This window comes from Anomaloglossus baeobatrachus, chromosome 2 (genome assembly GCF_048569485.1).
Source record: "Anomaloglossus baeobatrachus isolate aAnoBae1 chromosome 2, aAnoBae1.hap1, whole genome shotgun sequence".
Taxonomy (NCBI): domain Eukaryota; kingdom Metazoa; phylum Chordata; class Amphibia; order Anura; family Aromobatidae; genus Anomaloglossus; species Anomaloglossus baeobatrachus.
The window spans coordinates 781,116,571-781,138,012 of record NC_134354.1 but is presented as its reverse complement, the minus strand read 5'-3'; the positions used below and the strand labels follow the sequence as shown (position 1 = coordinate 781,138,012).

Genomic DNA, 21,442 nt, shown 5'->3' with positions numbered 1-21,442 from the left:
GCGCGGCGGCAGTCGGACCTGATTTTGCGGAGCACTCTGGGCAATAATGCCAGAGGTGGGAACACGTAAGGTAGCTGGAATTGCGACCAATCTTGAACTAAGGCGTCTGCCGCCAGAGCTCGGTGATCGTGAGACCGTGCCATGAAAACCGGGACCTTGTTGTTGTGCCGTGACGCCATCAGGTCGACGTCCGGCATCCCCCAGCGGCGACAGATCTCCTGAAACACTTCCGGGTGAAGGGACCATTCCCCTGCGTCCATGCCCTGGCGACTGAGAAAGTCTGCTTCCCAGTTTTCCACGCCTGGTATGTGAACTGCGGATATGGTGGATGCCGTGTCTTCCACCCACGTCAGAATCCGCCTGACTTCCCGGAAGGCTTGCCGACTGCGTGTTCCCCCTTGGTGGTTGATGTATGCCACCGCTGTGGAGTTGTCCGATTGAATTCGGATCTGTTTGCCTTCCAGCCACTGTTGGAAGGCTTGTAGGGCAAGATAGACTGCTCTGATTTCCAGAACATTGATCTGAAGGGTGGACTCTTTCCGAGTCCACGTACCTTGAGCCCTGTGGTGGAGAAACACTGCTCCCCACCCTGATAGGCTCGCATCTGTCGTAACCACTGCCCAGGATGGGGGTAGGAACGACTTTCCTTTTGACAATGAGGTGGGAAGAAGACACCACCTGAGAGAGTCCTTGGCTGTCTGAGAAAGGGAGACATCCCTGTCGAGGGACGTCGACTTCCCGTCCCATTGGCGGAGAATGTCCCATTGTAGTGGACGCGGATGAAACTGCGCGAACGGGACTGCTTCTATTGCTGCTACCATCTTTCCTAGGAAGTGCATGAGGCGCCTCAAGGGGTGCGACTGGCCCTGAAGGAGAGATTGCACCCCTGTCTGAAGCGAGCACTGTTTGTCCAGTGGAAGTTTCACTATCGCTGAGAGAGTATGAAACTCCATGCCAAGATATGTTAGTGATTGGGTCGGGGTTAGATTTGACTTTGAAAAGTTGATAATCCACCCGAAACTCTGGAGAGTCTTCAGTGCCACGTTCAGGCTGTGTTGGCATGCCTCTTGAGAGGGTGCCTTGATAAGTAGATCGTCCAAATACGGGATCACAGAGTGACCTCGCGAGTGCAGGACTGCTACTACTGCTGCCATGACCTTGGTGAAGACCCGAGGGGCTGTCGCCAGCCCGAAAGGCAGAGCTACGAACTGCAGGTGTTCGCTTCCTATAACGAAGCGTAGAAAACGCTGATGCTCTGGCGCAATCGGCACGTGGAGATAAGCATCCTTGATGTCTATTGATGCTAGGAAATCTCCTTGAGACATTGAGGCGATAACGGAGCGGAGAGATTCCATCCGGAACCTCCTGGTTTTTACGTGTTTGTTGAGCAGTTTTAGATCCAGGACGGGACGGAACGACCCGTCCTTCTTTGGCACCACAAACAAATTGGAGTAAAAACCGTGACCTTGTTCCTGAAGAGGAACGGAAGTCACCACTCCTTCCGCCTTTAGAGCGGACACCGCTTGCAGCAGAGCATCGGCTCGGTCGGGCGGTGGAGAAGTTCTGAAGAAGCGAGTTGGAGGACGAGAGTTGAACTCTATCCTGTACCCGTGAGACAGAATGTCTCTCACCCAACGGTCTGTGACCTGTGACAGCCAAATGTCGCCAAAGCGGGAGAGCCTGCCACCGACCGAGGATGTGGAGAGAGGAGACTGAAAGTCATGAGGAAGCCGTCTTGGTAACGGTTCTTCCGGCTGTCTTTTTTGGGCGTGATTGAGTCCGCCAAGAATCTGAGCCCCTCTGATCCTTTTGAGTCCTTTTGGACGAGGAGAATTGGGACCTGCCTGAGCCTCGAAAGGAGCGAAAACCAGACTGTCCCCTCCTCTGTTGGGGCTTGTTTTGTCTGGGTTGAGGTAAGGATGAATCCTTACCCTTGGAGTGTTTAATGATTTCATCCAAACGCTCACCAAACAATCTGTCCCGAGAAAAAGGCAAACTGGTTAAGCACTTCTTGGAAGCAGAATCTGCCTTCCATTCTCTCAACCACAGGGCTCTGCGTAAAACCACGGAGTTGGCTGACGCCACCGCCATACAGCTCGTAGAGTCTAGGACAGCATTAATCGCGTAGGACGCGAATGCAGACATTTGAGAGGTCAATGGTGCCACCTGCGGAGCAGATGTACGTGTGACCGTGTCGACCTGTGTAAGCCCAGCTGAAATAGCTTGGAGTGCCCATACGGCTGCGAATGCTGGCGCCAACGACGCTCCAATAGCTTCATAGATGGATTTCAACCAGAGCTCCATCTGCCTGTCAGTGGCATCTTTAAGTGCCGCCCCATCTTCCACTGCAACTAAAGATCTAGCTGCAAGCCTGGAGATTGGAGGGTCCACCTTGGGGCACTGTGTCCAGCCCTTGACCACGTCAGGGGGAAAAGGATAGCGTGTATCTTTAAGCCGTTTAGAGAAACGCTTATCTGGATAAGCGTGGTGTTTCTGGATTGCGTCTCTAAAGTCAGAGTGGTCCAGAAAAGTGCTTAATTTACGCTTGGGATACCTGAAATGGAATTTCTCCTGCTGTGAAGCAGACTCCTCAGCAAGAGGAGCTGGTGGAGAAATATCTAACATCTTATTGATGGACGCTATAAGATCATTCACTATGGCGTCACCATCCGGTGTATCCAGATTGAGAGCGGTCCCAGGATCAGCATCCTGATCAGTTACATCCGCCTCATCACCCATAGAGTCGTCCCGCTGGGACCCTGACCAGTGTGAGGAAGTAGAGGGCCGCTCATAGCGAGCCCGCTTAGGCTGTCTGGGACTGTCGTCCGTGTCAGAGCCGTCACCCTGGGGTGCATGTGACACCCCCGGTGCTCCGAAGTGTTCCAGCTGAGGGGGACTAGGGGGCAATGATTCAACAGTGCCCATGGTCTGAGTTACTGGTCTAGACTGCAATGTTTCAAGAATTTTAGACATAGTCATAGACAATCTGTCAGCAAAAGCTGCAAACTCCGTCCCTGTCACCTGGACAGCATTCACAGGTGGTTCTCCCTGGGTCACGTCCAGCAGAGGCCCCGGCCGAGCAATTGCCACAGGGGCCGAGCACTGCACACAATGGGGGTCAGTGGAACCAGCCGGTAGAGCAGCCCCACATGCGGTACAAGCAGCATATAAAGTCTGTGCCCTGGCACCGTTGTTTTTTGCGGACGACATGCTGTTGTCTCCTTGAGTAATCTAGGAGGGTATATAGCAGAAAATCACCAGCGACCGTACAGTGCAATGTATTGCAAGCACAAAATACAAAGTACACTACGGCACAAGTGGGGGTGAGCCCCTGAGGGCTGCTTACCGCCCGCTGAAAAGCGGGTGTGAGGTCGCAGAATCCCGTGTCTGGGTCTCCCCGTCTCCCCTCTGCAGCTCAGCGTGCAGACAGGAATGGCTGCCGGCGTTCAGTGAAGAGGGGCGGACCGTGGGCGTGCCACAAACAAAAGTGCGGGAAACTGCGTCCCTCTGTGCCTAGTGTGGGGGCTGGAGTATGTAAAGCAGACTCCAGCCCTCAGCGCTGATGCTCTGTACAGCGTCCCGCCCTCCCCCTGACTGGCAGGTGTGGGGGCGGGAACGAAACGAACTAGGCCGCAAAAGCCGGGGACTGTAGTAATAAGCGCGGCCGTCATATATGCACGGCCAGCGCGGAAGTCCCCGGCGCACCACAAATCCCAGCCGCGTCGCAGTGAACGCTGACCCCAGCGGTCGGCTCGGCCGTTCGTACTAAGTCTGCTCACTCAGCGGAGCTGCAGTGAGGAATGGCACAAGCGCAGCCGCGCTGTTAACCCCGGCGCACTAACACACCCAGCAATGCTGTAGTGTGCGTGCGGTATGCACGGGGACACGGAGTACCTTGATGAAGCAGGGCCCTGTCCCTGAGGAAACTCCGCTCCAAATCCTGCAGAGGGGCTGTGAATGGAGCACGGTCTCAGTGCCTGGAGACCGGGAAAGTCCCACTTCACCCAGAGCCCTAATGGGGATGGGGAAGGAATCAGCATGTGGGCTCCAGCCGCCGTACCCGCAATGGGTACCTCAACCTTAACAAACACCGCCGACAGAAAGTGGGGTGAGAAGGGAGCATGCTGGGGGCCCTCGTATGGGCCCTCTTTTCTTCCATCCGACATAGTCAGCAGCTGCTGCTGACTAAACAGTGGAGCTATGCGTGGATGTCTGACCTCCTTCGCACAAAGCATAAAACTGAGGAACCCGTGATCCCACGGGGGGGTGTATAGCCAGAAGGGGAGGGGCCTTACACTTTTAAGTGTAATACTTTGTGTGGCCTCCGGAGGCAGAAGCTATACACCCAATTGTCTGGGTCTCCCAATTAGGAGCGACAAAGAAATGGCCCTTGAGACAGCAAGTCTGGTCGGTCTGGGAGTGCCCACGGTTGACCCACCGTGAGGTGCCACAGATCCGGGTACCACGACCTCCTCGGCCAGTCTGGAGCGATGAGGATGGCGCGGCGGCAGTCGGACCTGATCTTGCGTAACACTCTGGGCAGCAGTGCCAGAGGAGGAAATACATAAGGCAGTCGAAACTGCGACCAATCCTGAACGAATGCGTCTGCCGCCAGAGCTCTGTGATCTTGAGACCGTGCCATGAATGCCGGGACTTTGTTGTTGTGCCGAGACGCCATTAGGTCGACGTCCGGCGTTCCCCAGCGGCAACAGATCTCTTGAAACACGTCCGGGTGAAGAGACCATTCCCCTGCGTCCATGCCCTGGCGACTGAGAAAGTCTGCTTCCCAGTTTTCTACGCCCGGGATGTGAACTGCGGAGATGGTGGAGGCTGTGGCTTCCACCCACAGCAGAATCCGCCGAACTTCTTGGAAGGCTTGACGACTGCGTGTGCCGCCCTGGTGGTTGATGTACGCAACCGCCGTGGCGTTGTCCGACTGTATTCGTATCTGCCTGCCCTCCAGCCACCGCTGGAACGCCTTTAAGGCTAGAAACACTGCCCTTATCTCCAGAACATTGATCTGAAGGGAGGACTCTGTCGGAGTCCAGGTTCTCTGAGCCCTGTGGTGGAGGAAGACCGCTCCCCACCCTGACAGACTCGCGTCCGTCGTGACCACAGCCCAGGATGGGGGCAGGAAGGATTTTCCCTTCGACAAAGAAGTGGGAAGAAGCCACCACTGAAGAGAGGTTTTGGCTGCCCGTGAAAGGGAGACGTTCCTGTCTAGGGACGTCGACCTCCTGTCCCATTTGCGGAGAATGTCCCATTGAAGTGGACGCAGATGAAACTGCGCAAAGGGAACTGCCTCCATTGCTGCCACCATCTTCCCTAGGAAGTGCATGAGGCGCCTCAAGGGGTGTGACTGGGCTCGAAGGAGAGAGTGCACCCCTGTCTGTAGTGAACGCTGTTTGTCCAGCGGTAGCTTCACTATCGCTGAGAGAGTATGAAACTCCATCCCGAGGTAAGTCAGCGATTGGGTCGGTGTCAATTTTGACTTTGGGAAATTGATAATCCACCCGAACCTCTGGAGAGTCTCCAGAGCAATGGTCAGGCTGTGTTGGCATGCCACCCGGGAGGGTGCCTTGACTAGAAGATCGTCTAAGTAAGGGATCACCGAGTGGCCCTGAGAGTGTAGGACCGCCACCACTGCTGCCATGACCTTGGTGAAGACCCGTGGGGCTGTCGCCAGGCCGAACGGCAGTGCCACGAACTGAAGGTGTTAGTCTCCGATGGCGAAACGCAGGAAGCGTTGATGCTCTGGTGCAATCGGCACATGGAGATAAGCATCCCTGATGTCGATTGATGCTAGGAAGTCTCCTTGGGACATCGAGGCGATGACTGAGCGGAGAGATTCCATTCGGAACCGTCTGGTTCTCACGTGTCTGTTGAGCAGTTTGAGGTCCAGAACGGGACGGAATGATCCGTCCTTTTTTGGCACCACGAACAAGTTGGAGTAAAAACCGCGACCACATTCTTGAAGGGGAACGGGAATCACCACTCCTTCTGCCTTCAGAGTGTTCACCGCCTGAAAAAGTACTCGGCTCGCTCGGGGGGCGGAGATGTTCTGAAGAAACGAGTCGGAGGACGAGAACTGAGCTCTATCCTGTAACCGTGAGACAGAATGTCTCTCACCCATCGGTCTTGGACATGTGGCCACCAGGCGTCGCAAAAGCGGGAGAGCCTGCCACCGACCGAGGATGCGGTTTGGGGAGGCCGAAAGTCATGAGGAGGCCGCCTTGGGGGCGGTTCCTCCGGCGGTCTTTTTAGGACGTGACTTAGACCGCCATGCGGAAGAGTTCCTCTGGCCCTTCTCTGACCTGTTGGGCGTGGAGGAATGGGACCTGGCTGAGGGCCGAAAGGACCGAAACCTCGGTTGTATCTTTCGTTGCTGAGGTCTGTTTGGTTTGGACTGGGGTAAGGACGAGTCCTTTCCCTTGGATTGTTTAATAATTTCGTCCAATTGCTCGCCAAACAAACGGTCGCCAGAAAATGGCAAACCGGTTAAGAACTTCTTGGAAGCAGAGTCTGCCTTCCATTCGCGTAGCCACATGGCCCTGCGGACTGCCACCGAATTGGCGGATGCTACCGCTGTACGGCTCGCAGAGTCCAGGACGGCGTTCATGGCGTAGGACGAAAAAGCCGACGCCTGAGAAGTCAAAGACACAACCTGCGGAGTAGAGGTACGTGTGACCGCATTAATCTCAGACAGACAAGCTGAGATAGCTTGGAGTGCCCACACGGCTGCGAATGCCGGAGCAAAAGACGCGCCTATGGCTTCATAGATGGATTTCATCAGGAGCTCTATTTGCCTGTCAGTGGCATCCTTGAGCGATGAACCATCTGCCACTGATACTACGGATCTAGCCGCCAGTCTAGAGACTGGAGGATCCACCTTGGGACACTGAGCCCAACCCTTAACTACGTCAGGGGGGAAGGGGTAACGTGTGTCATTAAGGCGCTTAGTAAAGCGCTTGTCCGGAAATGCTCGGTGCTTCTGGACAGCATCTCTGAAGTTAGAGTGATCGAAAAACGCACTCCGCGTACGTTTGGGAAACCTAAACTGGTGTTTCTCCTGCTGTGAAGCCGACTCCTCTATAGGTGGAGTTGGAGGAGAAAGTTCTAGCACCTGGTTGATGGACGCTATAAGATCATTTACTATGGCGTCCCCTTCAGGTGTATCAAGATTGAGAGCAACGTCAGGGTCAGAGCCCTGAGTTGCGACCTCCGCTTCATCCTCCAGAGAGTCCTCATGCTGAGACCCTGAGCAGCGTGATGAAGTTGAGGAAGGTTCCCAGCGAGCCCGCTTAGCCGGTCTGGGACTGCGGTCCATGTCGGAGTCCTCACCGTGGGACCTAGGTGTCACCCCAGGAGCACTTTGCTGCGCCGACCGAGGGGGGCCTGGGGGCGATGAACTGACAGTGCCCTGGGCCTGTGTTACCGGTCTGGACTGCAAGGCTTCTAGTATCTTAGCAGACCATCTGTCCATAGACTGAGCCATGGATTGTGAAAGCGACTCAGAAAGTTTCTCAGCCAAAACTGCAAACTCTGTCCCTGCCACCTGGACAGTGGAAGCCGGGGGTTCTACCTGAGCCGAGGGTCCCACCAGTGCCCGAGGCTCCGGCTGAGCGAGTGCAACAGGGGCCGAGCATTGCTCACAGTGAGGGTAGGTGGAACCCGCAGGTAACATAGCCGCACAAAGAGGTACAGGTTGCAAAATAACCCTGTGTCTTGGCACCCTTGCTCTTTGCGGACGACATGCTGTTGTCTCCTCGGAGAGTGATCACTGAGGGTATATAGCCAAAAGCAAAACAATGCGGCCGAACAGAGAAAATGTATACAAATAAATATACATACATATATATACACACTTCGGCACCCCGGGGGGACCAGCACCGGGTAACCGGTGTGGCTTACCGACCGCCCAAAGCGGTTGTGTGTCCACCAGATTCCCTGCCTTGGGCCTCCCAGAGCTGCAGAGCTCGTTCTGAAATCCTCCACCAGCAGAAGTGATTGTAAAAATGGCTGCCGGAGCTCTCAGGGGAGGAGGGAGCCGTGGGCGGCAACTAATAAAGTGCGGGAATCTGGTGCCCCACAGTGATCAGTGAGGGGGGAGGAGAACACCTAAGTATGCTCCAGCCCTCACTGCCGACGTCCAGTCGACCGTCCCGCCCTTACCCCTGACTGGCAGGCCCGGGGGCGGGAGTTATGGTACTAGGCCGCATGAAGCCGGGGACTAAAGTTAATAACGCGGCCGGCAAACAGGCGCGGTCGGCGCGGTAGTCCCGGTCGTCACAAAAAAACAGCAGCCGCTGCAGCGTCTGTTACACAGGCGCTCCATGCACCGTCCCCAAGGGGACACAGAGTACCTTTAGATGCAGGGCCTTGTCCCTGATGATACCAAGTCTCCTGTCCGGCAGATTCCCCCAGGGGCTGCGGAGGGAGCCCGGTCCCAGTGAATGGTGACCGGCTAGGATCCCACTTCTCCCAGAGCCTCTAAGGGATGGGGAAGGAAAACGGCATGTGGCTCCAGCCTTTGTACCCGCAATGGGTACCTCAACCTTAACAGCACCGCCGACATTAGTGGGGTGAGAAGGGAGCATGCCGGGGGCCCTGTTAGGGGCCCTCTTTTCTTCCATCCGATACAATCAGCAGCTGCTGCTGACTAAAATGGGAGCTTGAGTGAATGTGTGCCTCCTTCAACACAAAGCATAAAACTGAGGAGCCCGTGATGCACGGGAGGGTGTATAGGCAGAGGGGAGGGGTTACACTTTTTAAAGTGTAATACTTTGTGTGGCCTCCGGAGGCAGAAGCTATACACCCAATTGTCTGGGTCTCCCAATGGAGCGACAAAGAAATATAAAATCAATTAATCTGATCGGTAAACGGCGTAGTGGCAAAAAAAAAAAAAAATTCTAAACGACAAAATTATGGTTTTTTTTTGTTGCCGTAAATTTTGCGCAAAATTCAATAACCAGTGATCAAAACGTAGCATCTGCACAAAGAAGGGAATTTTGTTACTTACCGTAAATTCCTTTTCTTCTAGCTCCTATTGGGAGACCCAGACGATTGGGTGTATAGCACTGCCTCCGGAGGCCACACAAAGCATTACACTAAAAAGTGTAAGGCCCCTCCCCTTCTGGGTATACACCCCCCGTGGGATCACGGGCTACTCAGTTTTAGTGCTAAAGCAAGAAGGAGGAAAGCCAATAACTGGTTTAAACAAATTCACTCCGAAGTAACATCGGAGAACTGAAAACCATTCAACATGAACAACATGTGTACCCGAAAAACAACCAAAAATCCCGAAGGACAACAGGGCGGGTGCTGGGTCTCCCAATAGGAGCTAGAAGAAAAGGAATTTACGGTAAGTAACAAAATTCCCTTCTTCTTCGTCGCTCCATTGGGAGACCCAGACGATTGGGACGTCCAAAAGCTGTCCCTGGGTGGGTAAAGAAATACCTCATGTTAGAGCTGCAAAGACAGCCCTCCCCTACGGGGAGGCAACTGCCGCCTGCAGGACTCTTCTACCTAGGCTGGCGTCCGCCGAAGCATAGGTATGCACCTGATAATGTTTGGTGAAAGTGTGCAGACTCGACCAGGTAGCTGCCTGGCACACCCGTTGAGCCGTAGCCTGGTGTCGTAATGCCCAGGACGCACCCACGGCTCTGGTTGAGTGGGCCTTCAGCCCTGATGGAACCGGAAGCCCAGCAACACGGTAGGCTTCAAGAATTGGTTCTTTGATCCATCGAGCCAGGGTGGCTTTGGAAGCCTGCGACCCTTTGCGCTTACCAGCGACAAGGACAAAGAGTGCATCCGAGCGGCGCAGGGGCGCCGTGCGGGAAATGCAGATTCTGAGTGCTCTCACCAGATCTAACAAATGTAAATCCTTTTCATACCGATGAACTGGATGCGGATAAAAGGAAGGCAAGGAGATATCCTGATGAAGATGAAAAGAGGATACCACCTTAGTGAGAAACTCCTGAATGGGGCGGAGCCCTACCTTGTCCTGGTGGAACACCAGGAAGGGAGCCTTGGATGACAGCGCTGCTAGTTCAGACACTCTCCGAAGAGACGTGACCGCTACCAGAAAGGCCACTTTCTGTGAGAGTCGAGAAAGTGAAACATCCCTCAGAGGCTCGAAGGGCGGCTTCTGGAGAGCAACAAGGACCTTGTTTAGATCCCCCGGATCTAACGGCCGCCTTTACGGAGGGACGATATGACAAACCCCCTGCAGGAACGTGCGCACCTGAGAAAGTCGTGCTAGACGCTTCTGAAAAAACACGGATAGTGCCGAGACGTGCCCTTTAAGGGAGCCGAGCGACAAGCCCTTTTCCAACCCAGATTGCAGGAAGGTAAGAAAGACAGGGAACGCGAATGGCCAGGGGGATACTCCTTGTGCAGAGCACCAGGATAAAAAAGAAATCTTCCACGTTCTGTGGTAGATCTTAGCAGAAGTGGACTTCCTAGCCTGTCTCATGGTGGCAACGACCCCTTGGGATAATCCTGAAGACGCTAGGATCCAGGACTCAATGGCCACACAGTCAGGTTCAGGGCCGCAGAATTCCGATGGAAAAACGGCCCTTGGGACAGTAAGTCTGGTCGGTCTGGTAGTGCCCACGGTCGGCCGACCGTGAGACGCCACAGATCCGGGAACCACGACCTCCTCGGCCAGTCTGGGACGGCGAGGATGGCGCGGCGGCAATCGGAGCGGAGCTTGCGTAGCACTCTGGGCAACAGTGCCAGAGGTGGAAACACATAGGGTAGCTGTAACTGCGACCACTCCTGAACTAAGGCGCCTGCCGCCAGAGCTCTTTGCTCGTGAGACCGCGCCATGAAAAATCGGGACCTTGTTGTTGTGCCGAGACGCCATTAGGTCGACGTCCGGCATCCCCCAGCGGCTACAGCTTTCCTGACACCCTTCTGGGTGCAGAGGCCATTCCCCTGCGTCAATGCCCTGGCGACTGAGGAAGTCTGCTTCCCAATTTTCTACGCCCGGGATGTGAACTGCAGATATGGTGGATGCTCTGTCTTCCACCCCCATCAGAATCCGCCGGATCGCCTGGTAGGCTTGGCGATGCGTGTTCCGGCTTGGTGGGTGATGTATGCCACCGCTGTGGAATTGTCCGACTGAATTCGGATCTGTTTTCCTTCCAGCCACTGCTGGACGGCTTGCAGGGCAAGATACACTGCCCAGATTTCCAGAACATTGATCTGAAGGATGGACTCCTCTGAAGAGAGTCCTTGACCGTCTGAGAAGGGGGACGTTCCTGTCTAGGGACGTCGACTCCCCAACCCATTGGCAAAGCATGTCCTATTGAAGTGGACGCAGATGAAAACTGCGCGAAAGTGACTGCCTCTGCATGAGGCGTCCTAAGGGGTGTGACTGGCCTTGAAGGAGAGACTGCACCCCCGTCTGTAGTGAACGCTGCTTGTCCAGCGGAAGCTTCACTATCGCTGAGGGAGTGTGAAACTCCCTGCCCCGATATGTCCGCGATTGGGTCGGTGCCCGATTTAACCTTGAAAAGTTGATGATCCACCCGAAACTCTGGAGAGTCTCCAGCGCCACGTTCAGGCTGTGTTGGCATGCCTCTTGAGAGGGTGCCTTGACCAGTGGATCGTCCCAGTAAGGATCACAGAGTGACCCTGAGAGTGCCGGACTGCTCCCACTGCTGCCCTGAACTTGGTGAAAACCCGTAGGGCTGTCGCCAGACCAAAGGGCAGGGCTACGAACTGAAGATACTCGTCTTCAATAACGAAACGTGGCAAACGCTGGTGCTCTGGAGCAATCGGCACGTGGGGATAAGCATCCTGATGTCTATTGATGCTAGGAAATCTCCTTGAGATATTGAGGCAATGACGGAGCGGAGGGTTTCACCCGGAACCGTCTGGCCTTCACGTGCTTGGTGAGCAGTTTTAGGTCCAGAACGGAACGGAAAGAGCCATCCTTTTTTGGCACCCCAATCAGATTGGAGGAAAAACCGTGTCTTGTTCCTGAAGAGGAACAGGGATTACCACTCCTTCTCGGGGGGTGGGGGGGGGGGGGGGTGGCAGAGTTCTGAAGAATCGAGCCGGAGGACGAGAACAGAACTCTATCCTGTACACTGGAGACCCAATGTCTCTCACCCACCGGTCTGTGACCTGTGACAGCTAAATGTCGCCAAGCGGGAGAGTCTGCCACCAACCGCGGATGCGGAGAGAGAGAGTTGAAAGTCATGAGGAGACCGCCTCGGTAGCGGTTCCTCCGGCTGCCTTCCTTGGGCGTGATTGAGCCCGACCGGAATCTGAGCCCCTCTGAGCCTTTTGAGCCCTTTTGGACGAGGACAATTGGGACCTGCCCGAGCCTGGGAAGGACCGAAACCTCGACTGTCCCTCCAGGACAGCATTAATAGGGTAAGTCGCAATGCAGACATTGCGAGGGTAAGGACACCACCTGCGGCACAGATGTACATGTGCTCAAGACCAGCTGCGCAAGACCAGCTGAAAAGCTTAGAGTGCCCATACGGCTGCGAATGCCGGAGCAACCGACCCGCTGATAGCTTCACAGACAGATTTCAACCAGAGGTCCATCTGTCTGTCAATGGCATCTTTAAGTGAAGTCCCATCTCCACTGCAACTATGGATCTAGCCGCAAGCCTGGAGGTTGGGGGATCCACCTTTGGACCCTGGGTCTAGCGCTTGACCCCGTCAGGGGGAAAGGGATAACGTGTATCCTCAATACGTTTGGAGAAACGCTTATCTGGTAAGCGTGGTGTTTCTGAACTGCTTCTCTGAAGTCAGCGTGGCCAGAAAAGTACTCAATATACGCATGAGATACTGAAAAAGGATTTCTCCTGCTGTGAAGCTGACTCCTCCACTGGGGGAGCTGAGGGAGAAATATCCAACATTCCATTGATGGACGCTATAAGATCATTCACTATGGCGTCACCATCCGGTGTATCCGGAATGAGAGCGGTGTCAGGATCAAAGCCCTGATCAGCTACGTCTGCCTCATCATACAGAGAGCCCTCCAGTGATGAAGCCAAGTGCCGCACCCAGCGAGCTCGCTTAGGCTGTCTGGGACTGTGTCCGTGTCAGAGCCTTCACCCTGGAATGCCTGAGACCCCCCCCCGGAGCACTGATTATGTTCCAAATGAGGGTGGCCCGGTAGCTTAATCAAGATTGCCCATGGCCTGTCTGGACTGCAAGGTCTCTATCCCAGGACAATCTATCAGCCGAAACTGCAACTCCGTCCCTGTCCCTGGACAGGGTTCACAGGTGGTTCCTTTGGCCACCTCTAGTAGAGACCCCGGCTGACCCAGTGCTACAGGGTAGCATTGCCCACAATGGGGTCAGTGTAACCTGCCGGTGGAACAGTATCACGTGCAGTAAAAACAGCATAGAAAGCCTCTGTTGCATTTTTGCTGCTGTATTCTAGCTATCTAGGAGACTATAGCCAAGAATAGCGACCGTACAGTGCAATGTATAGCATACAAGCATAAGTACAAATGAACACTTCAGCACATGCAATACAAGCAGCATAGAAAGCCTGTGCCTTGGCACCCTTGCTTTTTTGCTGCTGTTGTCCAGCCATCCAGGAGAATATAGCCAAGAGTAGCGACCGTACAGTGCAATGTATAGCATACAAGCATAAGTACAAATGAACACTTCAGCACATGCAATACAAGTAGCATAGAAAGCCTGTGCCTTGGCACCCTTGCTTTTTTGCTGCTGTTGTCCAGCCATCTAGGATAGTATATAGCCAAGAATAGCGACCGTACAGTGCAATGTATAGCATACAAGCATAAGTACAAATGAACACTTCAGCACATGCAGTACAAGCAGCATAGAAAGCCTGTGCCTTAGCACCCTTGCTTTTTTGCTGCTGTTATCTCGCCATCTAGGAGGGCATATAGCCAAAAATAGCGACCTACAGTGCAGTGTATAGCATACAGGCATAAAATACAAATGGACACTTCGGTATTTAGTGGGGTCAGCACTTCAGGTGCTGCTTACCGCCCGCCTATAACGCGGGTGTGTGGTCGCCAGAGCCCTGTGACTGGTTGCCCAGAGCTTGTCTCCGTTCCCCAGCTCGCACTGCGTGCAGTAATGGCTGCCGGCGTCCTGTGAAGAGGGGCGGGCCGTGGGCGTGCCCCAGACAAGAGCGGGAAACTGGCTTCCCACTGTGTCCAGTGAGGGGGCTGGAGAATGCAAAGCAGACTCCAGCCCTCGGCGCTGACTGTCTGTACAGCGTCCCGCCTCTCCCCTGACTGGCAGGGCTGGGGGCGGGAACGAAACGAAAACTAGGCCGCAAAGCCGGGGACTCGAGTAATAAGCGCGGCCGTCCTTGTGCACGGCCAGCGCGGAAGTCCCCGGCGCACCACAAGTCCCAGCCGCGCCACAGTGTAAAAAACACTCAGCAGCGGCCGGCGCGGCAGTTCCCAACACATAAATTCACTCAGCAAAGCTGCAGTGAATAATAGCATGAGCGCTCCGCGCTGTTGCCCCCGGCGCACAAACACTCCCAGCAATGTTGGTGTGTGTGTGCGCGCTCGCCCGGGGACACAGAGTACCTTAATGTAGCAGGGCCCTGTCCCTGACGATACTCAGCTCCATATCCAGCAGGTTCTCTGGGTCTGTGGATGGAGCCCGGTCTCAGTGCCTGGAGACCGGTAAGATCCCACTTCCCTCAGAGCCCTCAGGGGGATGGGGAAGGAAAACAGCATGTGGGCTCCAGCCTCCGTACCCGCAATGGGTACCTCAACCTTAACAAACACCCGACAAAAGTGGGGTGAGAAGGGAGCATGCTGGGGGCCCCATATGGGCCCACTTTTCTTCCAACCGACATAGTCAGCAGCTGCTGCTGACTAAAAACAGTGGAGCTATGCGTGGATGTCTGACCTCCTTCGCACAAAGCTTGAAAACTGAGCAGCCCGTGATCCCACGGGGGGTGTATACCCAGAAGGGGAGGGGCCTTACACTTTTTAGTGTAATGCTTTGTGTGGCCTCCGGAGGCAGTGCTATACACCCAATCGTCTGGGTCTCCCAATGGAGCGACGAAGAAAATGGTACCGTTAAAAACGTCAGCTCGTGACACAAAAAAATAAGCTATAATTGAGCCCCAGATCCCGAAAAATGAGAACGGGTATTGGAAAATGGCGCAAAAAGTGCGCCACTTTTTTTGGATAAGCTTGTGAATTTGTTTTAACCCCTTAGATAAAAGTAAACCTCCACATATTTAGTGTCTATGAACTCACACCGGCCTGAGACATTACACCCACACATCAGTTTTACCATATAGTGAACACTGTGAATAAAATATCCCAAAAACAATTGTGCAGTCGCACTTTTTTTTGGCAGTCTTTCTGCACTTGGAATTTTTTTTGCTGTTTTCCAGTACACTATATGGTGAAACGCATGGTTTCATTTAAAAGTACAACTTGTCCCACAAAAAAACAAGCCCTCATATGGCAAGATTGATGGAAAAATAACAAAGTTACAGCTCTCGGAAAAAGGTGAGCAAAAAAAAAAACCAAAAAAAAACAAAAACCAAAAAGAACCAACCCAAAACAAAACGGAAAATCGTCCCAGGGTGAAGGGCTGGTTGATTTCTCATTTTTATGCCTTTGTTTTTCCTCTTTTTATTCCAGGAACTTGTTTTTTTGCAGGGAGAGTTGTACTTTTGAATGACGCCATTCATTGTGTGCTATATTTGAAAGTTATACCTATGGAGGCGGCCACCACCCCCAAGAGGATGAATAAAGACATGGACGTGCACACGTGAAGCTCTGTTCTCCCCATTTTCTTGTACAAAACAGTAGAGGCTGAACACTTGTGACCATTCCATCAGGTGGAACAGGGACCCCAATTTTGGAGAGGGCAGATATTTATTCCTATACTTTGCTATGACATAAATGTCTAATACAGGAATAAATACTCCCATAAAGAGGGATTCCACAAATCAGAGCTGTGTAAATTCTCCCTAATAAAGCCCTCACCTTCTTGAACTCTTTGGCCTTCTCCCGGTTCTTCGCGTACGTCTCCTGCCGCATCTTCTCTTCTCTCCGGGTTTTGACCTCATCGAGCCGATTGTAAAGTCTGAAGGGGACAAATACAGAATATAAAAATCATATGAAGTCCTACACATGTCATGAATGTTTTACTCCTGTCATATGCTTCAGGATTCCTAAAAGGGGTTGCCCAAATTTAGCAAATTGTCACCTTTTCACATTATGGGCAATACTTGCTGATCACTGGGGGTCCCACTACCCTCGGATGAAGCGGCAGCTGCATAAACGCACCTCTGCTCCATCCAGTGACTATGGTGTACGCTCCCATCTCCACTGAGAATAAACAGAGCAGTGGTGCACTAATTCGGACATTTCTCCATACAAAAAGGACGCTTTAGTGCCCCTTTCTGGGGATCAGCAAGATCCCAGTGGTGCGACCCCCAGAAATCTGCACTCACCTATCCTGTGGATAAGTGACAAGTTACCATGTTGGAGAAACCCAGCAGCTCTCCAGACATTTCAGCTTTAGCGTCTTTTTGGCCTCTCCAGATAACTACAATTCTGGAGCATGTATTCTTATCTCTCTGTACTGTGCTGTCCCTCTGTTGCTCCTCCTGCCAATGTAAGAATAAATTAAGCAGGGTGTATAGCCCTGCCCTTGTGGGTAGGATATAGCCCCTACTGACCGACACAATCTCAAGCTACTACATGAGCTGGTTACCGTATGGTGCGCTGGTGCATTTCTATCTCAGACAGTCTGCGATCTTCAGGAGTGCACACTCGAACCTCAACCACTTTCTTCAGCTGTCCTCCATCAAAAGAGACCAGTTCTGTAAAAAAAATACAATAAAAAAAAAAAATAAAAAAATTTATATATATCTATATATATTAGATTATATATATATATATATATATATATATATATATATATATATATATATATATATATATATATATATATATATATATATATAATCTATTAGAATATATATATATATATATAAGATTACATATATATATTAGATTACATATATATATTAGATTACATATATATAAATCAGATTACTCACACACACACACACATACATACACTATATATATATATTATATATATATATATATATATATATATATATATATATATATAAAAGAATAAAGAGAATTTTGTTACTTACCGTAAATTCTTTTTCTTATAGTTCCGACATGGGAGACCCAAACCGTGGGTGTATAGCTTCTGCCTCCGGAGGACACACAAAGTACTACACTCAAACGTGTAGCTCCTCCCTCCTAGCATATACACCCCCTGGTAGCCAGTCCTAGCCAGTTTAGTGCAAAAGCTGAAGGAGGACATCCACCCACAAGTAGAGATAGAGCAAAACCCGGAACAACCGGAACCTCTGTCTACAACAACAGCCGGTGATAACACACGGAACAAGAAACCTGCCAATAGGCAACAGGCAGGGTGCTGGGTCTCCCATGTCGGAACTATAAGAAAAAGAATTTACGGTAAGTAACAAAATTCTCTTTTTCTTCGTTCCTTATGGGAGACCCAAACCATGGGACGTTCTAAAGCAGTCCATGGGTGGGAATAAACAGAAAAACTGAGAAGTAGGCGAAACCTCACTTCACAAATGGGCGACAGCCGCCTGAAGGATGCGTCTGCCCAAGCTCGCATCTGCCGAAGCAAGAGCATGCACTTGGTAGTGCTTTGAAAAAGTGTGCAGACTGGTCCAAGTGGCAGTCTGACAGACCTGCTGAGCCGTAGCCTGGGCCTGAAAGCCTAAGAGGCACCGACAGCTCTGGTCAAGTGTGCCTTGATCCCCGGCGGGAGAGGCACTGAGTACACTGGTAGGTATCGGAAATGGCCGACCTAAACCAACGAGCCAGGGTCGGCTTAAATGCCGAGAGGCCCGTACGCTGACCAGCGGTCAGCACAAAAGAGAGGTGCACCGCCTAAGAACAGCGGTGCGAGACACATAGATCCGGAGCACCCGCACCAGATGCAGAGTATGCAACGCCCTTTCAAAGCGATGAACAGGAGCCGGACAAAAGGAAGGCAGGGAAAATGCCCCGGTTAAGGTGGAAGCAGCAACCACCTTAGGGAGAAAATCCGGAGTCGGACGGAGAACCACCTTGTCTTGATGAAGGGAGGACTCCGAAGAGAGTGCAGCCAAAACAGAGACTCTCTTGAGCGAAGTTATGGCCACTAGAAAGACCACTTTCTGTGAAAGACTAAACAAAGAAAACTTCCCTAAGAGGCTCAAAGGGGGGTTTCCTGAAGCCGTGAGGACCGAATTAAGGTCCCAGGGCTCCAAGGGCCGCCGGTAAGGCGGAATGATGTGAGATGCGCCCTGCATGAAGGAGCGCACCTGGGCCAGCCGGGCGATACGCCGCTGGCACAACACTGACAGAGCCGAGACCTGTCCCTTAAGGGAATTGAGGGATAGTCCTAGCTGCAGACCGGACTGTAGAAGGGACAGGAGGGTCGGCAAGGCCAAAAGGCCAAAGGATACTTCCGAGCTCGAGTCATAGTGGAGAGGACTTCAGGAGGGATACCAGAAGTCGTCAAGATCCAGGACTCAAAAGCCACGCCGTCAATCTGAGCAGGTTCTGGCGGAAAGACGGACCTCGTGAGAGAAGGTCTGGACAGTCCGGGAGATGCCATGGCACCTCTACGGACAGACGGAGCAGGTCAGGGTACCAAGCTTGCCTGGGTCAGTCTGGAGTAATGAGAATGACCCGACGGCCCTCCTTTCTGATCTTGCGCAGGACTCTGGGCAAGAACTAGAGGGTGAAACACGTAAGACAGACGAAGCTGGGACCAAACTTGAACCAGTGCGTCTGCCGCAAAAACCTGAGGATCGTGGAGCCATGGTTTGACGGCTGAGACAATCTGCCTCCCAGTTTTCCACGTCTGGGATGTGGACTGCGGATATGGTGGACTAGGAGTCCTCAGTCCACTGAAGAATGCGATGAACCTCCAACATTGCCAGGCGGCTGAGTGTCCCGCCCTGGAGGTTGATGTAGGCAAACGCTGTAGCGTTGTCTGACTGGGCTCGAATGTGCCTGGCCGCCAACAGATGGTGAAAGGCTTAGAGAGCTAGAAACACAGCTCTGATTTCCAGCACATTGATCCAGAGGGTTGATTCGGACAGAGTCCAAGTGCCCTGCGCTCCATAGTGGAGATATACTGCTCCCCAGCCGGATAGACTAGCATCTTGGGGAGGATCACCCGGGACGGAGCCAGGAAGGAGCGTCTCTGAGACAGAGGGGCCGAAGCCACCACTGAAACTAGCCCCTGGTCTGTGGCGAAGCCACCACCCCGTGGAAGGAGGAAGCCCGCTTGTTCCAACAGCGGAAAATATCCAGCCGCAGAGGACGCAGATGGAACTGGGCAAGGGAATCGCTTCCATTGACACCACCATCTGATCCAGCACCTGTATTAGGTGCCTGATGGAACGACGTCGACCGCCAGCGGAGGGACTGCTGTTTGACTAAGGGCAGGTTCACAAGTGCCGACAGAGTCTCGAATTGCGTCCCTGGGAATATGAACTTCTGGGTCGAAGTCAGAGTGGGCTTGGACAGAATGACAAGCCACCCGAATTGGTTAGAGTGGCGAGAGTGAGCGAGGCACTCCGCTAACAGTTTGCACTGGATGAAGCCCACACTAGAAAGCTGTCCAGGACAAAAGGATCACTGCCAACCCCTAGAGGTGCAGGACCGCAATCACAGCTGCCCCGACCTTGAGAATACCCGAGGGGCCGTGGCTAACCCCCAAGGGAAGAGCCACGAATTGGACCACTCTGATTGCAAAACGTAGCCAACGCTGGTGTGAGACTGCGATTGGCACATGCAGATAGGCATCTCTGATGTCGATGGATGCTAGGGAATCTCCTTGGGTCATTGATTGATCACAGAGACTCCATGCGAAAATGCCGCACCTGAACATGCTTGAGAAGCTTGAGATCCAGGTCGGAAGGCATCGCCCTCTTCGGGTACTAGGAATAGATTTAAGCAGAAATCTCAGAACCGTTCCCAGTCGGGAACCGGCACAATTACTCCAGTGGCCTGCAAGAATGCCACAGCCTGTGAGAAGGCGGCGGCCTTGGAGCAGGGGGGGAGTTGCAGAAAAAATCTGTTTGGCGGGCTGGATAGAATTCTATCCTGTAGCCGTGGGAGATGGTATCTCGCACCCACTGATCGGAGACGTGTTAAAACTATACGTCGCCAAAGTGGGAGAGCCTGCCACCGACCAAGGACGTTGCTGGCGAGGCCAGAAAGCCAGGAGGAGGCTGACTTAGTGGCAGCATCTCCTGCGGTCTTCTCGTGCGCCATTTGGGTCTACGATCCTTGGCTGAGCTAGTGGACGAGGCCGAGGGCTTAGAGAACGATCAGATGGAGGAACGAAAAGAACGAAACCTCGACTGATTCCTGCCCTGGACAGGTTTCCTGGTTTAGGTTTGTTACATGGAAGAACTCTTTCCGCCAAGAGCTTCCTTAATAATTTCATCCAGTTGTTCCCGAATAGTCTGGTCCCAGCAAAAGGGAGCCCAGCAAGGAACTTCTTTAGAAGCATCCGCCCTCCACTTCCGAAGCCACAGGAGCTTGCGGATAGCGAGTAAATTAGCCAAGGCCACCGCAGTGCGGTGAGAGTCTCCAGCATGGCAGACATGGCATAGGATGAAAAGACTGAAGTCTGGAAGTTAGGGAAACCATTTCGGGCAAAGAGTCCCTGTGAGGGAATGCATCTCCTCCAGAGAAGCAGAGATGGCTTTGAAGCCGCACTGCTGCAAGAGCTGGGGAGAACGAGGCCCCTGCCGCCTCCATACAGATTTGGCCAGAAGGACAACCTGGCGGACAGCAAAGCCGTAAGTGAGGAGCCATCAGCCACTGATACAACGGTCCGGACTGGACCACCTTTGGTGAATGAGCCCACTCCTTGACCACCTCTGGTGGAAAGGGAAAACTGCCATCAGAACCACGCTTTGGGAAGAGTTTGCCAGAGCAGACCCTGGGCTTGGTCACAGTGGCCTGAAAACTGGAGTGGTTAAGGAACACACTCCTTGTTCTCTTAGGCAAGGTAAACTGGTGCCTTTTTGCCAGAGAGGGTTACTCCTCTGATACTGGCGGATTGAGGTCCAGTACAGAATTAATGTACAGTGGGATCCTTAGAGAGGTGCCGTCAGCCACTGATACAACTATCCGGGCTGAAATACTAGACACCGGAGGGACCACCCTTGGTGAATGAGCCCACTCCTTGACCACCTGTGGTGGAAGGGGGAAACAGTCATCAGAACCACGCTTTGTGAGCGTCTGTCAGGACAGGCTATGGGCTTGGTCCAGTGGGCTGAAAACTGGAGTGGTTAAGGAACACACTCCTTGTTCTCTTTAAGGTATACTGATGCCTTTCTGCCAGAGGGGGATACTCCCCTGATACAGGCGGATTGAGGTCCAGTACA

General features: G+C 52.9%; 2 protein-coding genes across 2 annotated transcripts in view; one reads left to right on the top strand and one right to left on the bottom strand.

Moving 5' to 3' along the window:
- Positions 1–21,442, bottom strand: part of LOC142290039 (uncharacterized) — a 218,899-nt gene that overhangs the window by 20,894 nt on the left and 176,563 nt on the right. Inside the window, exons 29-30 of the mRNA XM_075333986.1 lie at positions 16,705–16,813; positions 15,972–16,071 (exon numbers count right to left, since the gene is read on the bottom strand). Coding sequence (XP_075190101.1) covers positions 15,972–16,071; positions 16,705–16,813 — 209 coding nt within the window. The remainder of the gene's footprint in view (positions 1–15,971; positions 16,072–16,704; positions 16,814–21,442) is intronic.
- Positions 1–21,442, top strand: part of EMSY (EMSY transcriptional repressor, BRCA2 interacting) — a 287,649-nt gene that overhangs the window by 228,978 nt on the left and 37,229 nt on the right. The gene's annotated exons all lie outside the window — the stretch shown is intronic.